The sequence below is a fragment of the Tamandua tetradactyla genome, chromosome 2 (assembly GCF_023851605.1).
Source record: "Tamandua tetradactyla isolate mTamTet1 chromosome 2, mTamTet1.pri, whole genome shotgun sequence".
NCBI lineage: Eukaryota > Metazoa > Chordata > Mammalia > Pilosa > Myrmecophagidae > Tamandua > Tamandua tetradactyla.
In genome coordinates, this window is record NC_135328.1 from 99834965 (window position 1) to 99855487 (window position 20523).

Consider the following 20523-nt stretch of genomic DNA (forward strand, 5'->3'; position numbering starts at 1 on the left):
TCTAAGCCAATGTCAGATATTTTAGATTTTTGCTTCAGCAGCACCTATCCCACTTTTGGTACTAATTTCAGTGTTAGTCAGAATAGGCTAGGCTTCAGTTGTGGTGACAACCTCAAAAAGCTTAGTAGCTTTTCCTGCTTGCACAAGGTATATTTTTAATTGGGGATGGGTTTTCCTATGCATAGAGACTTCAGGACCCAGATTGATTGAAATTCCATCATCAGAAATGTCATCTGTTCCTCTGGCAGGGAAAGAAATTACACAAGATTCTTGATTGTACAAGAGCTTATATGCATATATAAAACAGTCTCTCAAAATCCAGAAATAATAATTACCACTCTGGACTAAATGTGACTGCTTACAATCTAGGCCCCTGTTTCCTTGTAAGTATTTTCTAAATGAGACCATACAATATTTGCTCTTTTGTTTATGGCTCATTTTGCCTCACCAAATATCCCACAGATTCATTCACAATGCTGCATGCCTCACAACTTCATTCCTTTTACTAGCAGCACAATATTCAATCATATTTATACACCATCAATTCACCAATCTACTTCTCAGTCAGTGCATCCTTCAGCCACCTGCATTCATTAGTCATCATGTATAATGTCCAAAGTCAACAGTCCATCAACACTCTCAATTTTAGATAATTTCATTCTTCCCAAGAGAAGGATAACCAATAAACACACTTTCACCAAATAGAAAATCTAAACCTCCCCTTAACTCTTGTCCCTCCCCCATTATTTACCCCTGGTGTTGCTGTGGTACTGTTGATATTTTCCTGTTAAACATAGCCCATAGCATGCAATAGCAGGTTCCCCCCATACCCTGAACTTCTGCACTCTTTGTGAAAGATTCATATGTCTGATGCAGTTCATTTAAGAACTGATTTATATTTGTAGTGTTAATCGGTGGGACACATGGGTCTATACAAGCTCTTTCAATCATGTTCACCTTCAATATGGTAATATTAGTTATAGACACATTAGTGAACTGCCTTCACTTCTATCTGTTCCCTTATATTTAAGTTCAAACTCATTCGCTAATCATTCACCCATCTCTAGTTTCCATGTATCTCTAAATCCCTGATATTCTGTATTATAAGCTTATAAACTTCTGATTTTACCTTTACCATGGTCGCAAAAATGGAGTCATACAGTACCTATCCTTTTGTGTCTGGATTATTTCACTCAGCATTATGTCCTCAAGGCTCATCCATCTTTTCTAGTGCTTCAGGATGTCATTTTGTCTTAATGCTGCATGATATTCCATTTTATGCATATGTCACGTTTTGTTAATCCACTTGTCTGTTAATGGACACTTGGATTGTTTCCATCTTTTGATGATTGTGAATAATGTTGCTATGAACATTGGTGTGTAATGTCTGTTTGTGTCTTTGCCTTTAGCTCTTCTAGGTATATGTATCTTGGCTACTTTTAATAGCCCTTGCGCATGATATGACCCTGGGATTATGCCTTCTCCTTGTGTTGTCAAAAATTTAGTTTGCTGTTTTCAAATTTTCCTTGCTGCCTTTTTAAATAATTTCTTGGAAGAAAAGGGGAAAATACTCATTTATGCAGCTATGTTCATAATAGAAATCTGTTTTAACTCTAGATTCTGTTCATGAAGAAAGGCTTATTCTTTTTTTTTCTAATGTAAATGAAGCAGATCGCTCTGAAACCAAAGAAGCTTATATTATCTACTCAATATGCATAGCTCATGGACTCACAGAAGTGTGGAATTAAAATGGATCTTAAACTCACACAATATAACCTTTTGATCTTATTTTGGAGTAATTAATTTGAATTGTTTAAGCTAGTAGTATTAAGACCATAGGGCTAGAAGCTTACACAAGTGATCAAGCGGTTTCTGTTTGGTTTTGGGTGGGGTACAAGCCTCCATGCCTCTGGGGATATGCTGCCAAGCTGTTTTTTGGACTACAATAATTACTAATACATAATATACTTTAAAATCTCTCTCTCTTCAGTTCTTACTCTTTCACTACCCAGATAGTCTGTGGCTACCTGGTATAAATTTGCTGGGTTCGAGGATCAAAGAAACCCTAAGAAGTATGCAAGGATTTAAAGATAATTAAGATCTAGTCATTTAAATATGTGGAGACAAAAAGTCCTGATCCTTAGTTAACCAGTGTGCCTGTTTGAAACTGTTGTGTACCCCAGAAAAGCCATGTTCTTTAATCCTTGTTCAATATTGTTGGGTGGGAATCTTTTTGATTAGGTGGTTTCCATGGAGATGTGTCTCTACCCATTCAAGATGGAGTCACTTACTGGAGTCCTTTAAGAGGGAACCATTTTGGAAGAAGCTTCAGAGCTGACACTGATAAAGACCTTTGGAGATGCAGAAAGAAAATTCTTTCTAGTGAAGCCGTTTGAAAGGAGAAGCCTGGAAAGAAAGCTAGCCGATGTCGCTATGTGCTTTCCCAGCTTACAGAGAAACCCTGAACATCATTGGTCTTTCTTGAGTCAAGCTATCTTTTCTGGATGCCTTATTTGGACAGTTTTATGGTCTTAGAACTGTAAATTTGTCACATAAATTCCCATTATAAAAGCCATTCCATTTTTGGTATCTTGCATTCTGGCAGCTTTAGCAAACCAAAACAACCAGGATAGCCTTGGTTTATACCAGTTCCAGTGTAATTAGTACCTTCTTTCCCTCTAAAAGCATCCCTGTTGGGCTAATAAATTATAATGTCACCTCACTTAATTCATACCCCTTCAGCTTTTTTCATAGTCTTGTGTATGGCAGTTAATCAGACAGATTATTTATTTAATGTTTAAATCCTTAAGATGGACAAAAACATTGACTGCTGTATTCCCTTTGTTTCCTTTCAGTATTCTTCATGGGGCCTCATGTTTTTACATATTTTCTATTGAAAAATTAATAATAATAATGGTTCTTATGTACATGCCACTCAATATATACGTGAGTGAAAGAAATGACTTCACTTATCTGTCTCAGTCAAATGGTTCTCTCTTGAGTGCAGTTTAGATTTCAAATTCTGTAGTATCATGGTTACAGATGTAAAATCACATGCAGCCTCAGACACTTTGAAAAACAAATCTTTCTTCATAAGTCTGAAATGCCACAATTTCTCCTAGGACACAGGAGTTTCTTTATGACTCTGTGCACACAACTTAAGTCTTCGTTTGTCAGTTTGATGAATACACCCCCAAATAACAGTACCTTGACATGTAGACAAATTACCCATTAAACCTTTAAAGAGGACTGTCAAAGATTTCTTCTAGGTCTTTGATTCCAATGATTTTATGCCTCTGATGTGTCAGAGAATATAGCTGACTTTGTAGGGTAATTTTCTTTTAGAGATCTAGATACCAGATGATTATAAAACCTAATAGAAAAGATATTTTCCTCTTCTTATTTGGCTTGATTTACCTTTAAAAATACAATAATTTACAAAGTGATTATGAATTAAATTAATAATTCTAAGTTTTAAAATTAATATATTCTACCATATAGAATCTTGACTAAAATGTTTTTACATCTTTGAAATCTGCAAAACAAATATAACCTTTGTCATATTTGATAGAATTCTGTTCATTTTTCATTCTTCCTATGTTGGATATCACTCACATTCAAATCCTTTTTCAATCATTGTTATGCATATGCATGTTAAGAGTTTCCCCATTCAGCAAGTAGATTTATAATTCTTTTGGAGACACATTATGGTTGCAAAAGACTAACATCTCTATATATCTAATCACTTGCTCTTTATGTGGGCTTTTTCAGATTGAATAGGAATACTCTATTTTTATTGACACATTTGAAAGCCTTTGCGTTCAGCACTTGTATGAAGGTGACAATAATATAAAGTGACATAGCATTCATTATCCATCATCCACTCATTCAATCAATTAAGATTTAATGAACATTTACAATGTGTCAGATTAAGCTAGGAACTAAGTTCACAAAGATGTGTAAAAAACTATCACTGTGTGTTTGAGTTTCCTAGCTGCTACAACAAATACTATACAATGGAGTGACAACAGGAATTTACTGGATCATGGTTTCGGACACTCAAACAGCTTATTTCTTCCCAGGGTTGTTATCAGCTAGCTGGCCAGCAATCTTTGGGCTTCCTTGGCTTTTCCATCTCATGGCAATGTACATGGAGGCATCTTCTCCTTTCTCTCCTGGGTTCCATGACTTACAGCTTTTTGCTTCTCCTGTAGTTTCTTTCTCCATCTGAGGTTCACTCTGTTTATAAAGGACTCTAGTAATCCAGATTAAATGCTAACTGGATTCAGTGGGGCTATACCTTAATTGAAGCAACATCTTGAAGAGATTTTATTTACAAGGGTCCACACTCACCACAATTCAGACCAAGACCAAGAATATGTCCAATTTGGGGTACACAATTCTATTCACCACACTGTGCCCAAGAGGCTTTCCATCTAATGAGAAGATAGATACATTAATGTATAGTTATAAAACAGTGTGAACATGAAGGCAGTGATGGAGAGAGTGGTTTCTTTGCAACCCTCCACTTTGCTTCCCCCACATAGTGGTGGGACCACAGAAATTCATAGAGAGTAACTTTCCTGTGAGGAGAATCCTATGGTCCAACCCATCCCACCCTTCCCTGACTGTGAACTGGGCCACTGTGGCCTCTGGCAGACTGCAGAGAGCTGTGGGCCCTTGGCTAAGTTTACTCTGGATTGGAATTTGTTTAGTCCATAATACCTCACTGGAGTTTGTTGTTATTTTCTCAAGGGGGCTCACAAATCCAATTTGGTGTGGAACTATCCAACTCTTCTGGTTGGAACCTTAAGAGCAGAAAGGGTCCCAGAAAAAGATGTAGACAGTCTTCTTGGCATGGATGTCTTGGGACTAAGTTAAACCTGAAAGAGATAGGAAGAATGGGATCTGATCAGTCAAGTGATTGTAGGTTGGTGACGGAAATTCTTAACTAGCTGACTATGCTGGGCATTTGTCCAGAGTGGGACCTCCTCACACTGGTCTTTGCCCACCTTCCAAGGGGCATTCTTAACAACAGGCTCATGGGTCTATGTCCCTTTTTAGTTTGCAACTCTGATTCTGTTCTGTCAGTCCTCTTCCCACTCCTAATTCTACTCATATATTATTTCTCTCAGTGAAGGGAATAGAGACAAGTTTCGTCTATTTCTAATTATGGATGTCTCACATGAAGATTTCTCATTTAAAGAAGTACCTGTAGCATTAATCTAATCCAAGGCAATATACAAAATATCAGGACAATATAGTGAGTTTTTTTTGTATAGCTAAATTGATATATTTAAAGGACCTGGGATTGTTTTCACTAATCTTGGTTCTCTTATAAATGAAGGTAATAGTTGGTTATGTTATGTTTAACGTTCTTATTAAAACGAAAAGTTGGCAACTTTATTTGTCCCACCATTTGGGGTTAAGGGGGATTTTGCTGCTTTAGGAAACACTCAGTTTTGAGAACCACTAACTTAGCTCTAGAGTTAGAATCTCTGTCCTCTAGATCATAGCTTCTTAATTTCAGCACTTCTGACATTTTGGGATGGTTAATTCTTTGTTGTGGGGAGGTGTCCTGTGCATTGTAGGATGTTTAGCAGAGTCACCGGTCTCTACCCACCAGACACCAGTAGCACCTCACCCCACAAGAGGCAACAACTGAAAATTGCTCTAGATATTGTCAAATGTCCCCTGGGGAGCAAATCAGCACCCCACTCCACCCTCTGCAAACCCCATTGAGAACCGCTGGTTTCAATCTGTGGTCCTGGTTCATTAATGCTTTGTGGATTCAATTTAGTGGGTTGGGTGATAACAGCCTTTAAAAAATGAAATAGAACAAAACAGAAAGTATCAAGATTCATATAAGGGTAAATATTGTTTTGTGAAATTTTGGTTTTAGTTTTGTGCAAAGAAACACCTATTGCATATCCTGGATTAAGATATAACATGTTTTTCTTACTGGAGGCAGTAGTCAAAATATTTGAAAGATACTGTTCCAGAGGCATTCTGAATTTTATTATATTCCTTTTTTTTTACTCATGAAGATTTTTCATTGTAATAAATGACAAGTCATGACAAATTATAAGGTGACTGTAAATCAATGCATGTAGCAAGGAGAACAGCTATATAGTGCACATACATACACACACACACATCACACATATACATATATGTTACTACATCTTGATTATTTTTATGCATATTGTTATTCACAGTTCACAACAAATGCTGTTAGCCTTAATTAGTATTGATATTTTAAAATACCCAACTAAAGCATAGACAGACACAATATTATTAGATTATCAATTCATGTTTATAATACTGGATGTTAAGCTACTATCTAAGATTGCTATAAGAAAAGATCACATCTGCATCTTTTGTAAGAATCCAGTATAATAAAAAAAAATATGTGGCACAATAATCAGGGCTATAATATGATTTTTGTGAACCCTAAACTTTTGCATTTCTGGACCCTCTTCCTTCATAAAAAACATTAAAAATGATATTTTTAATGGTATAAAGATGGATATAATCCAAGCTGGATTCTATTAATTTTTTTTCTCCTAATTAGAAAAAATGTTCAACATATCTGTAGGCCCCTAAAATTATCAGGGACCCTTGGCATTGTGCCTAGGAAGCCTAATGAAGAGGTTGGTCCTTGAGATAATATGTGGAAATATTAGCTGGTATTTTTCCTCCTTCATCCCTATGTTTATAGAGAGGTTTGCTGATTTTATTGCTTTTGGAAAGGATGACCCAGCAGGCAACCAAAGAACTGTATTCCTAGCTTTGGATTTCAAAACCTTGGGTTTCAGGGCATGCACTAAGGATCTGAACAGTAAATGAAGAGCCAGGATATCCTGCCCCAAAGTAGATGAAGAGTTCATGAACTGATGCAGGAGAAGGCTAGAGGAGAAGAATAGAATGTGTGGATTTGCCTGGAACCCTAAATTTGAATTAGGCTTTGGAAACTAGAGAGCAAATGGGACCTATCATGCCCCATCAGGGTCATGACTCATCTGGCAGAAAAGTGACTCAAACCCCTGGTCCTTTCACTCTGCCACTTCTGGTTCTTGAGGCTGTTCAGTATACTCATTAAGACTTGAAAGCTTCCTATTAGGCTCTGTATTAGTTAGGGTTCTCTAGAGAAACAGAATCAACAGGGAACACTTGCAAATATAAAATTTATGGAAGTGTCTCACGTGACCGTAGGAATGCAGAGTCCAAAATCCACAGGGCAGGCTGCGAAGCCGATGACTCCAATGGATGGCCTGGATGAACTCCACAGGAGAGGCTCACCAGCCAAAGCAGGAATGCAACCTGTCTCCTCTGAGTCCTCCTTAAAAGGCTTCCCATGATTGGATTTAGCATCACTAATTGCAGAAGACACTCCCCTTTGGCTGATTACAAATGGAATCAGCTGTGGATGTAGCTGACGTGATCATGACCTAATCCTATGAAATGTCCTCATTGCAACAGACAGGCCAGCGCTTGCCCAATCAGATGAACAGGTACCACAACTTGGCCAAGTTGACACCTGTCCCTAACCATGACAGTCCACCCCTTGTCAACTTGGCACATATATATATATATATATATATATATATATGTATCACCTTAGACCATACTTAATATCCAAATGAAAACAAGTAAGCACACATTCTTTCTTTTACCTGACAATACTCAACTGTCCAGCATATAACTGGAAACACATTAAATCTCTCCAGAATAGCATGCAAATCCTTGGGCAACATTCATTCTTAAACTTGATATCTTACAACTTAAATAGTATAACACAAACAAAACAGCATTACAGTCCTCGTTTCTGTAACTGATCACGTGGTCGAAGTTCATATTTATCACTACCTTCTTCCACTACCCATTCCATGTTCCCTTTCCCCTCAGCAAGCACTTCAGCTGGCCGTGGTTCTTTGCCTGGTGGGGTGACCCAAACCTTCATTCCTGAAGTCTCAGAGCCATTAGTGGTCCTGCCTGGATTTAGTTGCAGTTTTCCATTGATTTTAATCACAGGGCATGGTAGTACTAATAGACGCCCCAGGAGATCTCCTATATTCCAAGAAAACTCTTTACCTCCATTATGTAGTTGCAGTCCTACTTCCTTCTGATAGTCAGGGTCAATTACCCCAGACAATAATGTAATCCCCTTCTTGGTGTGTTGATCCAGAGGCATAAGTAGCCCAAAGTGGCCAGGTGGCAATCTTAACTTCCAGTTCAGTGGTATCACTGTTGTTTCTCCTGGAGAAAGCATACCCCGTTTTGGAACTAAAACCTGTAGACCAGCAGAACTCAGGGTAGCAGGGACAGGAAGCAAAAATTTTCTTAGTGGATCACTAGGAGTAATAGTGAGTGGCACCACACCCATTTCCACCCCTTGGTTCCTGGACCTATGGATCCTGGCTATGGGAGAAACAGCACCATACAGCGGACGCTGATTCAGAGCATACACAGCTTCCTGGAGAACATTACCCCAGCCTTTCAAGTTTTTGCCACCTAGTTGGCAGCGTAATTGAGTTTTCAAAAGGCCATTCCACTGTTCTATCAATCCAGCTGCTTCTGGATGATGGGGAACATGGTAAGACCAGAGAATTCCATGAGCATGTGCCCATTCCCGCACTTCATTTGCTGTGAAGTGTGTTCCTTGATCCGAAGCAATGCTATGTGGAATACCATGACGATGGATAAGGCATTCTGTAAGCCCACGGATAGTAGTTTTGGCAGAAGCATTGCGTGCAGGGAAAGCAAACCCATATCCAGAGTATGTGTCTATTCCAGTTAGAACAAATTGCTGCCCCTTCCATGAAGGGAGTGGTCCAATGTAATCAACCTGCCACCATGTAGCTGGCTGGTCACCTCGGGGAATGGTGCCATATCGGGGGCTGAGTGTGGGTCTCTGCTGCTGGCAGATTGGGCACTCAGCAGTGGCTGTAGCCAGGTCAGCCTTGGTGAGTGGAAGTCCATGTTGCTGAGCCCATGCATAACCTCCATCCCTACCACCATGACCACTTTGTTCATGAGCCCATTGGGCAATAACAGGAGTTGCTGGGGAAAGAGGCTGACTGGTATCCATAGAACGGGTCATCTTATCCACTTGATTATTAAAATCTTCCTCTGCTGAAGTCACCCTCTGGTGTGCATTCACATGGGACACAAATATCTTCATGTTTTTAGCCCACTCAGAAAGGTCTATCCACATACTTCTTCCCCAGACCTCTTTGTCACCAATTTTCCAATTATGGTCTTTCCAAGTCCCTGACCATCCAGCCAAACCATTAGCAACAGCCCATGAGTCAGTATACAAACGCACCTCTGGCCAGTTTTCCTTCCAAGCAAAATGAACAACCAGGTGCACTGCTCGAAGTTCTGCCCACTGGGAGGATTTCCCCTCACCACTGTCCTTCAAGGACACCCCAGAAAGGGGTTGTAATGCTGCAGCTGTCCACTTTCGGGTGGTACCTGCATATCGTGCTGAACCATCTGTAAACCAGGCCCGAGTTTTCTCTTCCTCAGTCAATTCACTGTAAGGAGCACCCCAAGAGGCCATAGCTCTGGTCTGGGAAAGAGAAGGTAATGTGGCAGCAGGAGTGGAAACCATGGGCATTTGTGCCACTTCTTCATGTAACTTACTTGTGCCTTCAGGACCTGCTCTGGCTCTATCTCGTATATACCATTTCCACTTTACAATAGAGTGCTGCTGTGCACGCCCAACTTTATGGCTTGGTGGGTCAGACAACACCCAACTCATGATAGGCAACTCAGGTCTCATGGTAACTTGGTGGCCCATGGTTAAGTGTTCAGTCTCTACTAAGGCCCAGTAGCAGGCCAAAAGCTGTTTCTCAAAAGGAGAGTAGTTATCTGCAGCAGATGGTAAGGCTTTGCTCCAAAATCCTAAGGGTCTGCGTTGTGATTCTCCTATAGGGGCCTGCCAAAGGCTCCAGACAGCATCTCTATTTGCCACTGACACTTCCAGCACCATTGGATCTGCTGGATCATATGGCCCAAGTGGCACAGCAGCTTGCACAGCAGCCTGGACCTGTCGCAGAGCCTCCTCTTGTTCAGGTCCCCACTCAAAATTAGCAGCTTTTCTGGTCACTTGATAAATGGGCCGGAGTAGCACACCCAAATGAGGAATATGTTGTCGCCAAAATCCAAAAAGGCCAACTAGGCGTTGTGCCTCTTTTTTGGATGTGGGAGGGGCCAGATGCAGCAATTTATCCTTCACCTTAGAAGGGATATCTCGACATGCCCCACACCACTGGACACCTAAAAATTTTACTGACGTGGAAGGCCCCTGTATTTTTGTTGGATTTATCTCCCATCCTCTGAAACGCAAATGCCTTACCAGTAAATCTAGAGTAGTTGCTACTTCTTGCTCACTAGGTCCAATCAACATGATATCATCAATATAATGGACCAGTGTGATGTCTTGTGGGAGGGAGAAACGATCAAGGTCTCTGCGAACAAGGTTATGACATAGGGCTGGAGAGTTGATATACCCCTGAGGGAGGACAGTGAAAGTATATTGCTGACCTTGCCAGCTGAAAGCAAACTGTTTCTGGTGGTCCTTACTAATAGCTATTGAGAAAAAAGCATTTGCCAGATCAACAGCTGCATACCAGGTACCAGGGGATGTATTGATTTGCTCAAGCAATGATACTACATCTAGAACAGCAGCTGCAATTGGAGTTACCACCTGGTTGAGTTTATGATAATCCACTGTCATTCTCCAAGACCCATCTGTTTTCTGCACAGGCCAAATAGGAGAGTTGAACGGGGATGTGGTGGGAATCACCACCCCTGCATCTTTCAAGTCCTTAAGAGTGGCAGTAATCTCTGCAATCCCTCCAGGAATACGGTATTGCTTTTGATTTACTATTTTGCTTGGTAGGGGAAGTTCTAGTGGCTTCCACTTGGCCTTTCCCACCATAATAGCCCTCACTGCACGAGTTAGAGAACCAACGTGGGGATTCTGCCAGTTGCTCAGTATGTCTATGCCAATTATACATTCTGGAACTGGGGAAATAACTACAGGATGGGTCCAGGGGCCCACCGGACCCACTGTGAGACGGACCTGAGCTAAAACTCCATTGATCACCTGGCCTCCATAAGCCCCCACTCTGACTGGTGGTCCAGAGTGACGTTTTGGGTCCCCTGGAATTAATGTCACTTCTGAACCAGTGTCTAATAATCCCCGAAATATCTGATCATTTCCTTTTCCCCAGTGCACAGTTACCCTGGTAAAAGGCCGTTGGTCTCCTTGGGGAAGACTTAGAGGAAGGTTAACAGTATAAATTTGTGGCAGTGTAACAGGTTTCTCCCTCATAGGGACCTGGCCTCCCCTTCATTCAAGGGGCTCAGGGTCTGTAAACTGTTTCAAGTCTGGAAATTGGTTAAGGGGCCGTGACTCTGTTTTTGTAATTCAGGTTAGACTTCTGTTCCCTTGACCTAGAACTCTTTTGTTTATACAGCTCCAACAAGAATTTAGTAGACTGCCCTTCTATTGTATTTCTAGGCACCCCATGATTTACTAGCCAATGCCACAAATCTCTGCATGTCATATAATTTTGATGCCTCCTTTGAGTTTGTTGTCTATTATAATACCCACATCTACCCTGTCTTTGGTGATTAAGTGCTGCCACCTGGCTTCTGCCAACTCGGGATCCTGTCATCCCCATTGTGTTTAAGGATTCCAGCTCATATTGACAGCAGTTCCTACAGTAATATCTGACCTACAGAGAAGTGCAACCACAGAGCTCTTGAGGGATGATGGTGCTAGTCTCACAAATTTATTTCTCACTGTTCTGGTAAAAGGTGCATCCTCTGGACATTCCTGGGGTGTAAGAGCAGGCTTTGCATGATAAATCCACTCTAACTCCCATCTCTCTAAGCCTCTGGATCCCCTCATCTACATTATACCAGGGCAGTTCTGGCATTTCAACCTCAGGTAATGTTGGCCACCTTTTGATCCATGTTTCAACCAACCACCCAAACAAGCTGTTAACACCTTTTCTAACTGCTCTAGCTATAACATTGAATGCAGAATCTCTGCTTAGTGGGCCCATATCAATGAACTCAGCCTGATCCAGCCTTATATTCCTCCCACCATTATCCCACACTCTTAAAATCCATTGCCACACATATTCCCCTGATTTATGTCTATATAAATTGGAAAACGCACACAGTTCTTTTGGAGTATAACGTACCTCCTCATGTGTGATACTTTGTACCTCACCTTTAGGGGCCTGTTGGGACTTTAGTCTAGTTATAGGTCTAGAAGAAATGAGGGGTGGTGGGGGTGGGTCATGAAAAGAATTAGAAATATCTTCCAAGCCATTTGCTTCAGGGCTTTCATTTCCAGTTTCATCTGGTGAAACAGGATTAATAACTCTAGGGCTAATCCCTTCAGGAGGAGGTTGGGTGGCCAATTCCTCAAGGCAGGTTGGAGGTGGGGCGGCTATGTCCTCAGGGCAGACTATTACAGGGTTATCTAAAGAAGGCTCAGCATGGTCTAGAGTTTCAACCTCACCCCCAACATCATTATCAATCCATATATCACCATCCCATTTTTCAGGGTCCCACTCCTTTCCAATCAATGCCCTCACTTTAACGGCAGACACCATGCAAGACTGAGATTTCAGTTTACGTTGTAAAGTTGCTACTCTAACAATAAGATTCTGAGTCTGATTTTCAGAGATCTCAAGTCTACGGCTACAGGAAATAAAATTTTCCTTCAGGATACTCATAGAAACCTCTACATCTTTCAGACGGCACTTAAGCTTCTTGTTTGAAGCCTTAAGCCCATCCCTTTCACCCTTTAATGTAGACAGTGTATCTAACAACAACCAACCAACATCTCTATAACTCTTATTTCTACAAAACTCTGTAAAGGTGTCAAAAACATTATCCCCCAGAGTCTGGCTTCGTACAAGCGAAGCATTAGGAGAATCGAATGATGATATTTTGACTATCTCCTTTGCCAACTCAGTCCATGGATTGGGAGTGTCATTCTGATTACGGGAATCAGAGTCCTTAGTGTCTCTGAGCCCAGTCAGAGTAGAAAACCATTCATAAAAACCCATTTTTAAGATTCTGTTCCTTAAGAACCACTCCTGGTACCAAGATGTATTAGTTAGGGTTCTCTAGAGAAACAGAATCAACAGGGAACACTTGCAAATATAAAATTTATGGAAGCGTCTCACGTGACCGTAGGAATGCAGAGTCCAAAATCCACAGGGCCGGCTGCGAAGCTGATGACTCCAATGGATGGCCTGGATGAACTCCACAGGAGAGGCTCACCAGCCAAAGCAGGAATGCAACCTGTCTCCTCTGAGTCCTCCTTAAAAGGCTTCCCATGATTGGATTTAGCATCACTAATTGCAGAAGACACTCCCGTTTGGCTGATTACAAATGGAATCAGCTGTGGATGTAGCTGATGTGATCATGACCTAATCCTATGAAATGTCCTCATTGCAACAGACAGGCCAGCACTTGCCCAATCAGATGAACAGGTACCACAACTTGGCCAAGTTAACACCTGTCCCTAACCATGACAGGCTCTCATAAAAATACTTGGATATTACCAAAAAGTATTTAGTGTTTTGCAACTTAATGTTCAGATATGAGAAATGAAGATGACTCACAAGACTGCACCCTGCCTACTGCCCCACCCTGAGCTCCCTCCTTATTCCACCACATCCTTCACCACAGAGCAGCTTTGGTCTCATGTTTGGGAGGTAGGAGGAATGTTAGCGTGATATGAAATGCAGTGCAGGGTGGGGCATAGTAGGTACACTGTAGTGATATGAAATGCAGTGCAGGGTGGGGCATAGTAGGTACACTGTAGTGATATGAGAATGCAGTGCAGGGTAGGGGGCTGTCCTAAAGGGCTTCATAACCAGGATGCTGGATACCTAACCCAGGTCAAGGGGTATCATTCTTCTTCCAGATCCTTGTACCCACATTTACCACATGGTACAATTATCTTATTTGATTGTCTCTCTGGCCAGACTGAGCAATTGAAGGCAGGGTCTGCACCAGGCTTGGTCTGCATTTCATCCCTCCCACTTAACACAATGCCTGGCATGTAGTAGGTACTTAAAAATATTTGCTGAAGAAATGAATGGATAGATATACAGATGGATGGTTGGGAGGATGGATGGATGGATGGATTAATTCTTGGGTATGTCAGTGTCCCTTATACATCTCCTGGCCCCATAACCCTTAAGAGGAAGGCCCCTTCTGGGGGGAGCGATGCTTGGCATCAGTGTTCTTTATCTCACCCAAGAAAGCTTTATGACGACAGCTACATCTGCTGCTGGCCACTTCTCCTTTTTCCTTCCCGATCCTCAACCACTCTGTTAGTCAAGATATTTGGAATATTTTTTCCTTTCCATCTATTTTTTTTAAGAGTAGTTTTTTTTCCCCTCTAACTTATGTTTATCAGCTTCCTTTCAACCTTCTTTGGAAGCAGTAGCACATGTTATAAATCAAAATGAGCAAACACTTTGCTCTTTCTCTCATTTTGAGAAAAAAGCTGTAATTAAAATTCATGGTAGAAAGGATTTCTAAAGTGTCAAGTTGCCTTCCTAAGAGGTTTCCATATTTTATTTTAGAATTTACTTTCAGTAACTAATCTACATTATTAAATAAGATCGAGTTCGTTGGAGTCACTGAATAATTACTGTCCTGAATAAGTATTGTTTTTGTTATATTATTAGTTTTATCACATGTGCAAAGTTGTTTATAGGAAATAACCTCACCATGACTTGAACAAGGAGATGGAAAAATTTTTCATGTCATAAATGTAGTAAATTTACAATTAAAATAATATCACACAGTAAGTTTTTACTGGATAATTTAAAATTTAAATGCAATATATGATAGATAAGAATTTTCCCTTAATGGACTTAATTTTTTCTAAAGGCACCATGACAGAGAAGCCTTTCCCAAAGATTATGATATAGAAGGTCCTGAGACTGTAAAAAAACTATGTAATTCAACATATTGGCGACTTGGAACTGATGAACCCTCAGTAAGTAATTGGGGCTAATTTTTAAATTTTCTCTATAGCTTTTTGTTAGTGACCTCCTAAACCCTATCCTTCCTCCACCAGTTTGGAGTATGTATTAGATAAGAAGGAAAATTGGCACCACAGACTGAAGGATCACTCTTTCTGATGTATCTGTTCTCCTGTCATAATAACAACTTATGACATAATAGCAAACTTACTTCTCCAGAGATGTTTTGTGTATAAATACTTGCCCATCCACTTGTTTCTTGTTTTTTCAGAACACAAGTATAGAGTTCACAAGAACAGTAGTAATAAAGGAGCCAAGATGGTGGCTTAGTGAGGAGTGGGATTTAGTTTGTCCTCCAGAGCAGCTCGTAAATAGCCAGGAGCAGTATGGAACAACTGCTGGGGCTATGTTAGTAACCAGACACACAGACTACCCCTGGACAGTCTGGACAAGCTGGAACGCCTGCCAGCCCACCCAGAACCCCTAAAGGCTGCTTCCCAAAGGGGAAAGGAAAGAGACTTTACTAGTAGCAGGGGCTGAGTGCAACCAAGCTCCAATTGTGGAATTAATTAACAAATTCTGGCTACTAAAAATAGGCACCCAACTCAGCTGAACCTCGAGTAAAAGCTGAGGTTGCTCGTTTTTGCCCCGGTGCAGAAGGGTCGGGGCTGATGTAAAAAGGAAAAAACAAAACAAAACAAAATGAGAGGTTTTTGGATTGGACAGCACAAAACACTTGAAAGGGTCTGGACCCTGAAGGAAAGGAGGGGGCCCATAGAACCTGGAGATACACAGAGCAACGTACCAGCTTAAGCTGTTGAATTGGCAAACCCGAGGAATGGGGCTCCTGTCCTGAAAGGGATTTTTTTTCTTTTCTTCTTTGTGGCTGTGTTTCTATGGCTTGACTGCTCTTTGGATACAGCTGCAGGGCTTCTCAGGCTCCAACTGTCTCAGGCATGGGCAGAATTAAGTTTGTTTGAGAGCTTGTCTGGAGGTTGTGCCTTCCCCAAGAGAGGGGTGGGGCCCAGCTCGGGTGGAATCACTACCTCAAGGAATTCAGACCCCAGGGTCTGGAAAAGTGAAGCAATTAAAGCCAGCCTACAACCTATCCTCTGTCTCAACCATGCCCCTAGCAGGGATAGTCTGCTGAAGTTAAAGGTACCAAATCATCTTATACTGGTGGGATCTGCAGGCAGACAAGTGCCACATACTGGGCAGAATAGGAGAAACACAGAGTCCAGAGGCTTCTTAGGAAAGTCTTTCAAGCTTCTGGGTCTCACCCTCAGGGAAAACTGCAGCAGGTGACCCTTTCCTCCTGAGAGGAAGCCAGTTTTGTCTGGGAATATCTGACTGGGGTCTATAATACCTAAGCAGACCCTCCTAGGGGGAAAAAGGCACCATTCAGGCAGGGCAATGAACAAGAAAACAAGAACTGAAAAATTCTAATCTGTTAAACAAAACCAAAGCTAGAGGTCTAGAATAAGCTGAACTGAATGTCAAAGAATGGATAGACAACAAAGTCATCCAGCAAGAAAATCCTAGGTAAAAAAAGTGAAAACAATCTCCATAATAAGCTAAGTAAGGAAATTATAGTGCTTAGGCATCAGCAAAAAATAACAAATTATACTAGGAAAATTGAAGATAGACATGGAAAAGCTCATCAAAAATCAAATCAATGAATTGAGGGAGGATATAAAGAAGGCAAGGAATGAACAAGAAGAAGAAATCAAAAGTCTGAAAAGACAAATCACAGAATTTATGGGAATGAAAGGCAATGTAGAAGAGATAAAAAAAACAATGGAAACCTACATGATAGATTTCAAGAGGCAGAAGATAGGATTAGTGAACTGGAGGATGGGACATCGGAAATCCAACAAACAAAAGAAAATATAGGGAAAAGAATGGAAAAATATGAGCAGGGACTCAGGGAATTGAATGACAATATGAAGCGCACACGTATATGTGTTGTGGGTGTCCCAGAAGGAGAAGAGAAGGGAAAAGGAGGAGAAAAACTAATGGAGGAAATTATCACTGAAAATTTCCCAACTCTTATGAAAGACTTAAAATTACAAATCCAAGAAGTGCAGTGTACCCCAAACAGAATAGATCCAAATAAACATACTCCAAAACACTTACTAATCAGAATGTCAGAGGTCGAAGAGAGAGAGAGAATCTTGAAAGCAGCAAGAGAAAAACAATCTATCACCTACAAGCCCAATAAGACTATGCATAGACTTCTCAGCAGAAACCATGGAGGCGAGAAGACAATGGGATGATATATTCAAGATACTAAAACAGAAAAACTGCCAACCAAGAATTCTATATCCAGCAAAATTGTCCTTCAAAAATGAGGGGGGCATGGTAGCTCAGCAGGCAGAGTTCTCACCTGCCATGCTGGAGACCTGGGTTCGATTCCCGGTGCCTGCCCATGGAAAGAAAAAAGAAAGAAAAAATGAGGGGGAAATTAAAACATTTTCAGACAAAAAAAAAAAAACAACACTGAGAGAACTTGTGACCAAGAGACCAGCTCTGCAAGAAATACTAAAGGGAGCACTAGAGACAGATAGGAAAAGACAGGAGAGAGAGGTATGGAGAAGACTATAGAAATGAAGACTATCAGTAAGGGTAAAAAGAAGAAAAATTAGATATGACATATAAAATCAGAAAGGCAAAATGGTAGAACAAAGTACTGCCCTTACAGTATTAACACTAAATGTTAATGGATTAAACTCCCCAATCAGAAGACATAGACTGGCAGAATGGATTAAAAAACGAGACTGATCTATATGATGTCTACAGGAGATGCATCTTAGACCCAGGGATAAATATAGGTTGAAAGTGAAAGGTTGGGAAAAGATAGTTCATGCAAACGACAGTCAGAAAAGAGCAGGAGTAGCTATACTAATATCCTACATATTAGACTTCAAATGTAAAACAGTTGAAAGAGACAAAGAAGGACACTATGTATTAAGAAAAGGAACAATCCAACAAGAAGACATAACAATCATAAATATTTATGCACCAAGCCAGAATCCTCCAAAATGCATGAGGCAAACACTGAAAGAGAAATAGACATATCTACCAGAATAGTTGAAGACTTCAATTCCCCACTCTCATCAATGCACAGAACATTTAGACAGAGGATCAATAAAGAAGCAGAAAATTTGAATAATACAATCAATGAGCTAGACTTAACAGACATTTATAGAACATTACACCCCACAACAGCAGGATACACCTTTTTCTCAACTGCTCATGGATCATTCTCAAGGATAGACCATATGCTGGATCACAAAGCAAGTCTCAATAAATTTAAAAAGATTGAAATCATACAAAGCACCTTCTCAGATCATAAAGGAATGATAGGCAGAGGGCCAGAAAATTCACAAATATGTGGAGGCACAACAGCACACTCTTAAACAACCAGTGGTCTAGGAAGAAATTACAAGAGAAATCAGTAAATATTTTGAGACAAATGAAAATGAAAACACAACATATCAAAATTTATGGGATGCAACAAAGGCAGTGCTAAGAGGGAAATTTATTGCCCTAAATGCCTATATCAAAAAAGAGGAAAGAGCGAAAATGGAGGAATTAACTCTCCACTTGGAAGAACTAGAGAAAGAACAGCAGACTAATCCCAAAGCAAGCAAAAGGAAAGAAATAACAAAGATTAGAGCAGAAATAAATGAAATTGAGAACATGAAAATAATTCAGAAAATCAACAAAATCAGAAGTTGGTTCTATGAGAAAATCAATAAGATTAGTGGACCCTTAGCAATGTTGACAAAAAGAAGAAGAGGGAGGATGCAAATAAACAAAATCAGAAATGGAAGAGGAGACATAACCACAGACCCCACAGAAATAAAGGAGGTAATGAGAGGATACTATGAACAACTTTATGCCAATAACTAGACAATGTAGGTGAAATGGACAACTTCCTAAAAAGGCATGAACAACCAACATTGACTTGAGAAGAAACAGATGACTTCAACAAACCAATCACAAGTAAAGAAATTGGATCAGTCATTAAGAAGCTCCCAAAAAAGAAAAATCCAGGACCAGATGGCTTCACATGAGAATTCTATCAAACATTCCAGAAAGAATTAGTACCAATCCTGCTCAAACTCTTCAAAAAAATTGAAGAGGTGGGAAGGCTACCTAACTCATTCTGTGAAGCCAACATCACCCTCATACCAAAGCCAGACAAAGATTTTACAAGAAAAGAAAACTACAGACCAATCTTTCTAAACATGGCTACTGGAACACAGCTCTACATTTTCAGGCATTTCCCTCCAGCGTCTCTGTTACATCTTGACCAACAAGGTGATCTCTATTTAATGCGTAAGAATAAACTCCAGGATATCCTCTTGACTCTGTTTGGAATCTCTCAGCCATTAACACTTTATTTTGTCTTATTTCACTCTTTCCCCTTTTGGTCGAGAAGGTTTTCTCAGTCCCTTGATGCTGAGTCCCAACTCATCCTAGGATTTCTGTCCCACATTGTCAGGAAGGTCCACACCTCTGGGAGTCTTGTCCCATACAGAGAGGGGGAGGGTGGTGAGTTTGCTTGTGTTGGCTGGGGAGAGAGGCTACATCTGAGCAACAAAAGAGGTTCTCTTGGGGGTGACTCTTAGGCCTAATTTTAAGTAGGCTTGAGCTATCCTTTGAGTTAAGTTTCATATGAACAACCCCCAAGATTGGGGTCTCAGCCTATTGCTTTGGTTGTCCCCATTGCTTGTGAGAATATCAAGACTTCAACTTGGGGAAGTTGAATTTTCCCCTTTTCTCACCATTCCTTCAAGGGGACTTTGCAAATACTTCGATGCTCCTTTTATCTATGCTATGAACATATGAATAAAACATATGGATTAAAAATAAGTAAATGATAGGGGAACAAATGTTAAAATAAGTTTAGTTGTTTGAAATGCTAGTGATCAATGACAGGGAGTGGTAAGGTGTACAGAAAAAATAGGGGAAACAAAGGCTAAAATATATTTGGTAGATGGAAATACTAGCAGTCAATGAGAGGGAGGGGTAAGGCGTATGGTATGTATGAGTTTTTTTCTTTTTTCTCTTTATTTCTTTTTCTGAATTGATGCAAATGTTCTAATGATCATTTTTAATATACATATGATATAAAATGATCATAATTAATATACAACTATGTGATGATATCGTGAGTTATTGATTATATACCAAGAATGGAATGATCATACGGTAAGAATGTTCATGTTTGTATGTTGTTATGTTAAAAATAATAATAAAAAAATAAAAGAACAGTAGTAGTATTCCAATTCTATATCTAGACTCACAGGTCTTAAATGACTTACACAAGGTTCCGGGTATCAAGGAGGGGCATGGAAGAATAGAGTCTCCGTACCTTCATGTGTGTGGTATGAGAGGAAGCAAATTATGAAAGCTACACGAGAGGAGCAGCCTGTATGTACAAGGGAGCCTCAATAAGACTGTGTCAATTTCTCAT

The 20523-nt window shown here is 40.3% G+C and overlaps 1 protein-coding gene across 11 annotated transcripts in view; it reads left to right on the forward strand.

Moving 5' to 3' along the window:
- The window catches only part of CFAP95 (cilia and flagella associated protein 95), a 218905-nt gene that overhangs the window by 127093 nt on the left and 71289 nt on the right, over window positions 1–20523 (forward strand). For 8 of the 11 annotated variants that reach the window (XM_077148401.1, XM_077148400.1, XM_077148402.1 and 5 more), the window contains one exon: window positions 14944–15052. The exons of the other annotated variants lie outside the window; for them this stretch is intronic. In XM_077148401.1, coding sequence (XP_077004516.1) covers window positions 14944–15052 — 109 coding nt within the window. The remainder of the gene's footprint in view (window positions 1–14943; window positions 15053–20523) is intronic. 11 annotated transcript variants of the gene reach the window in all.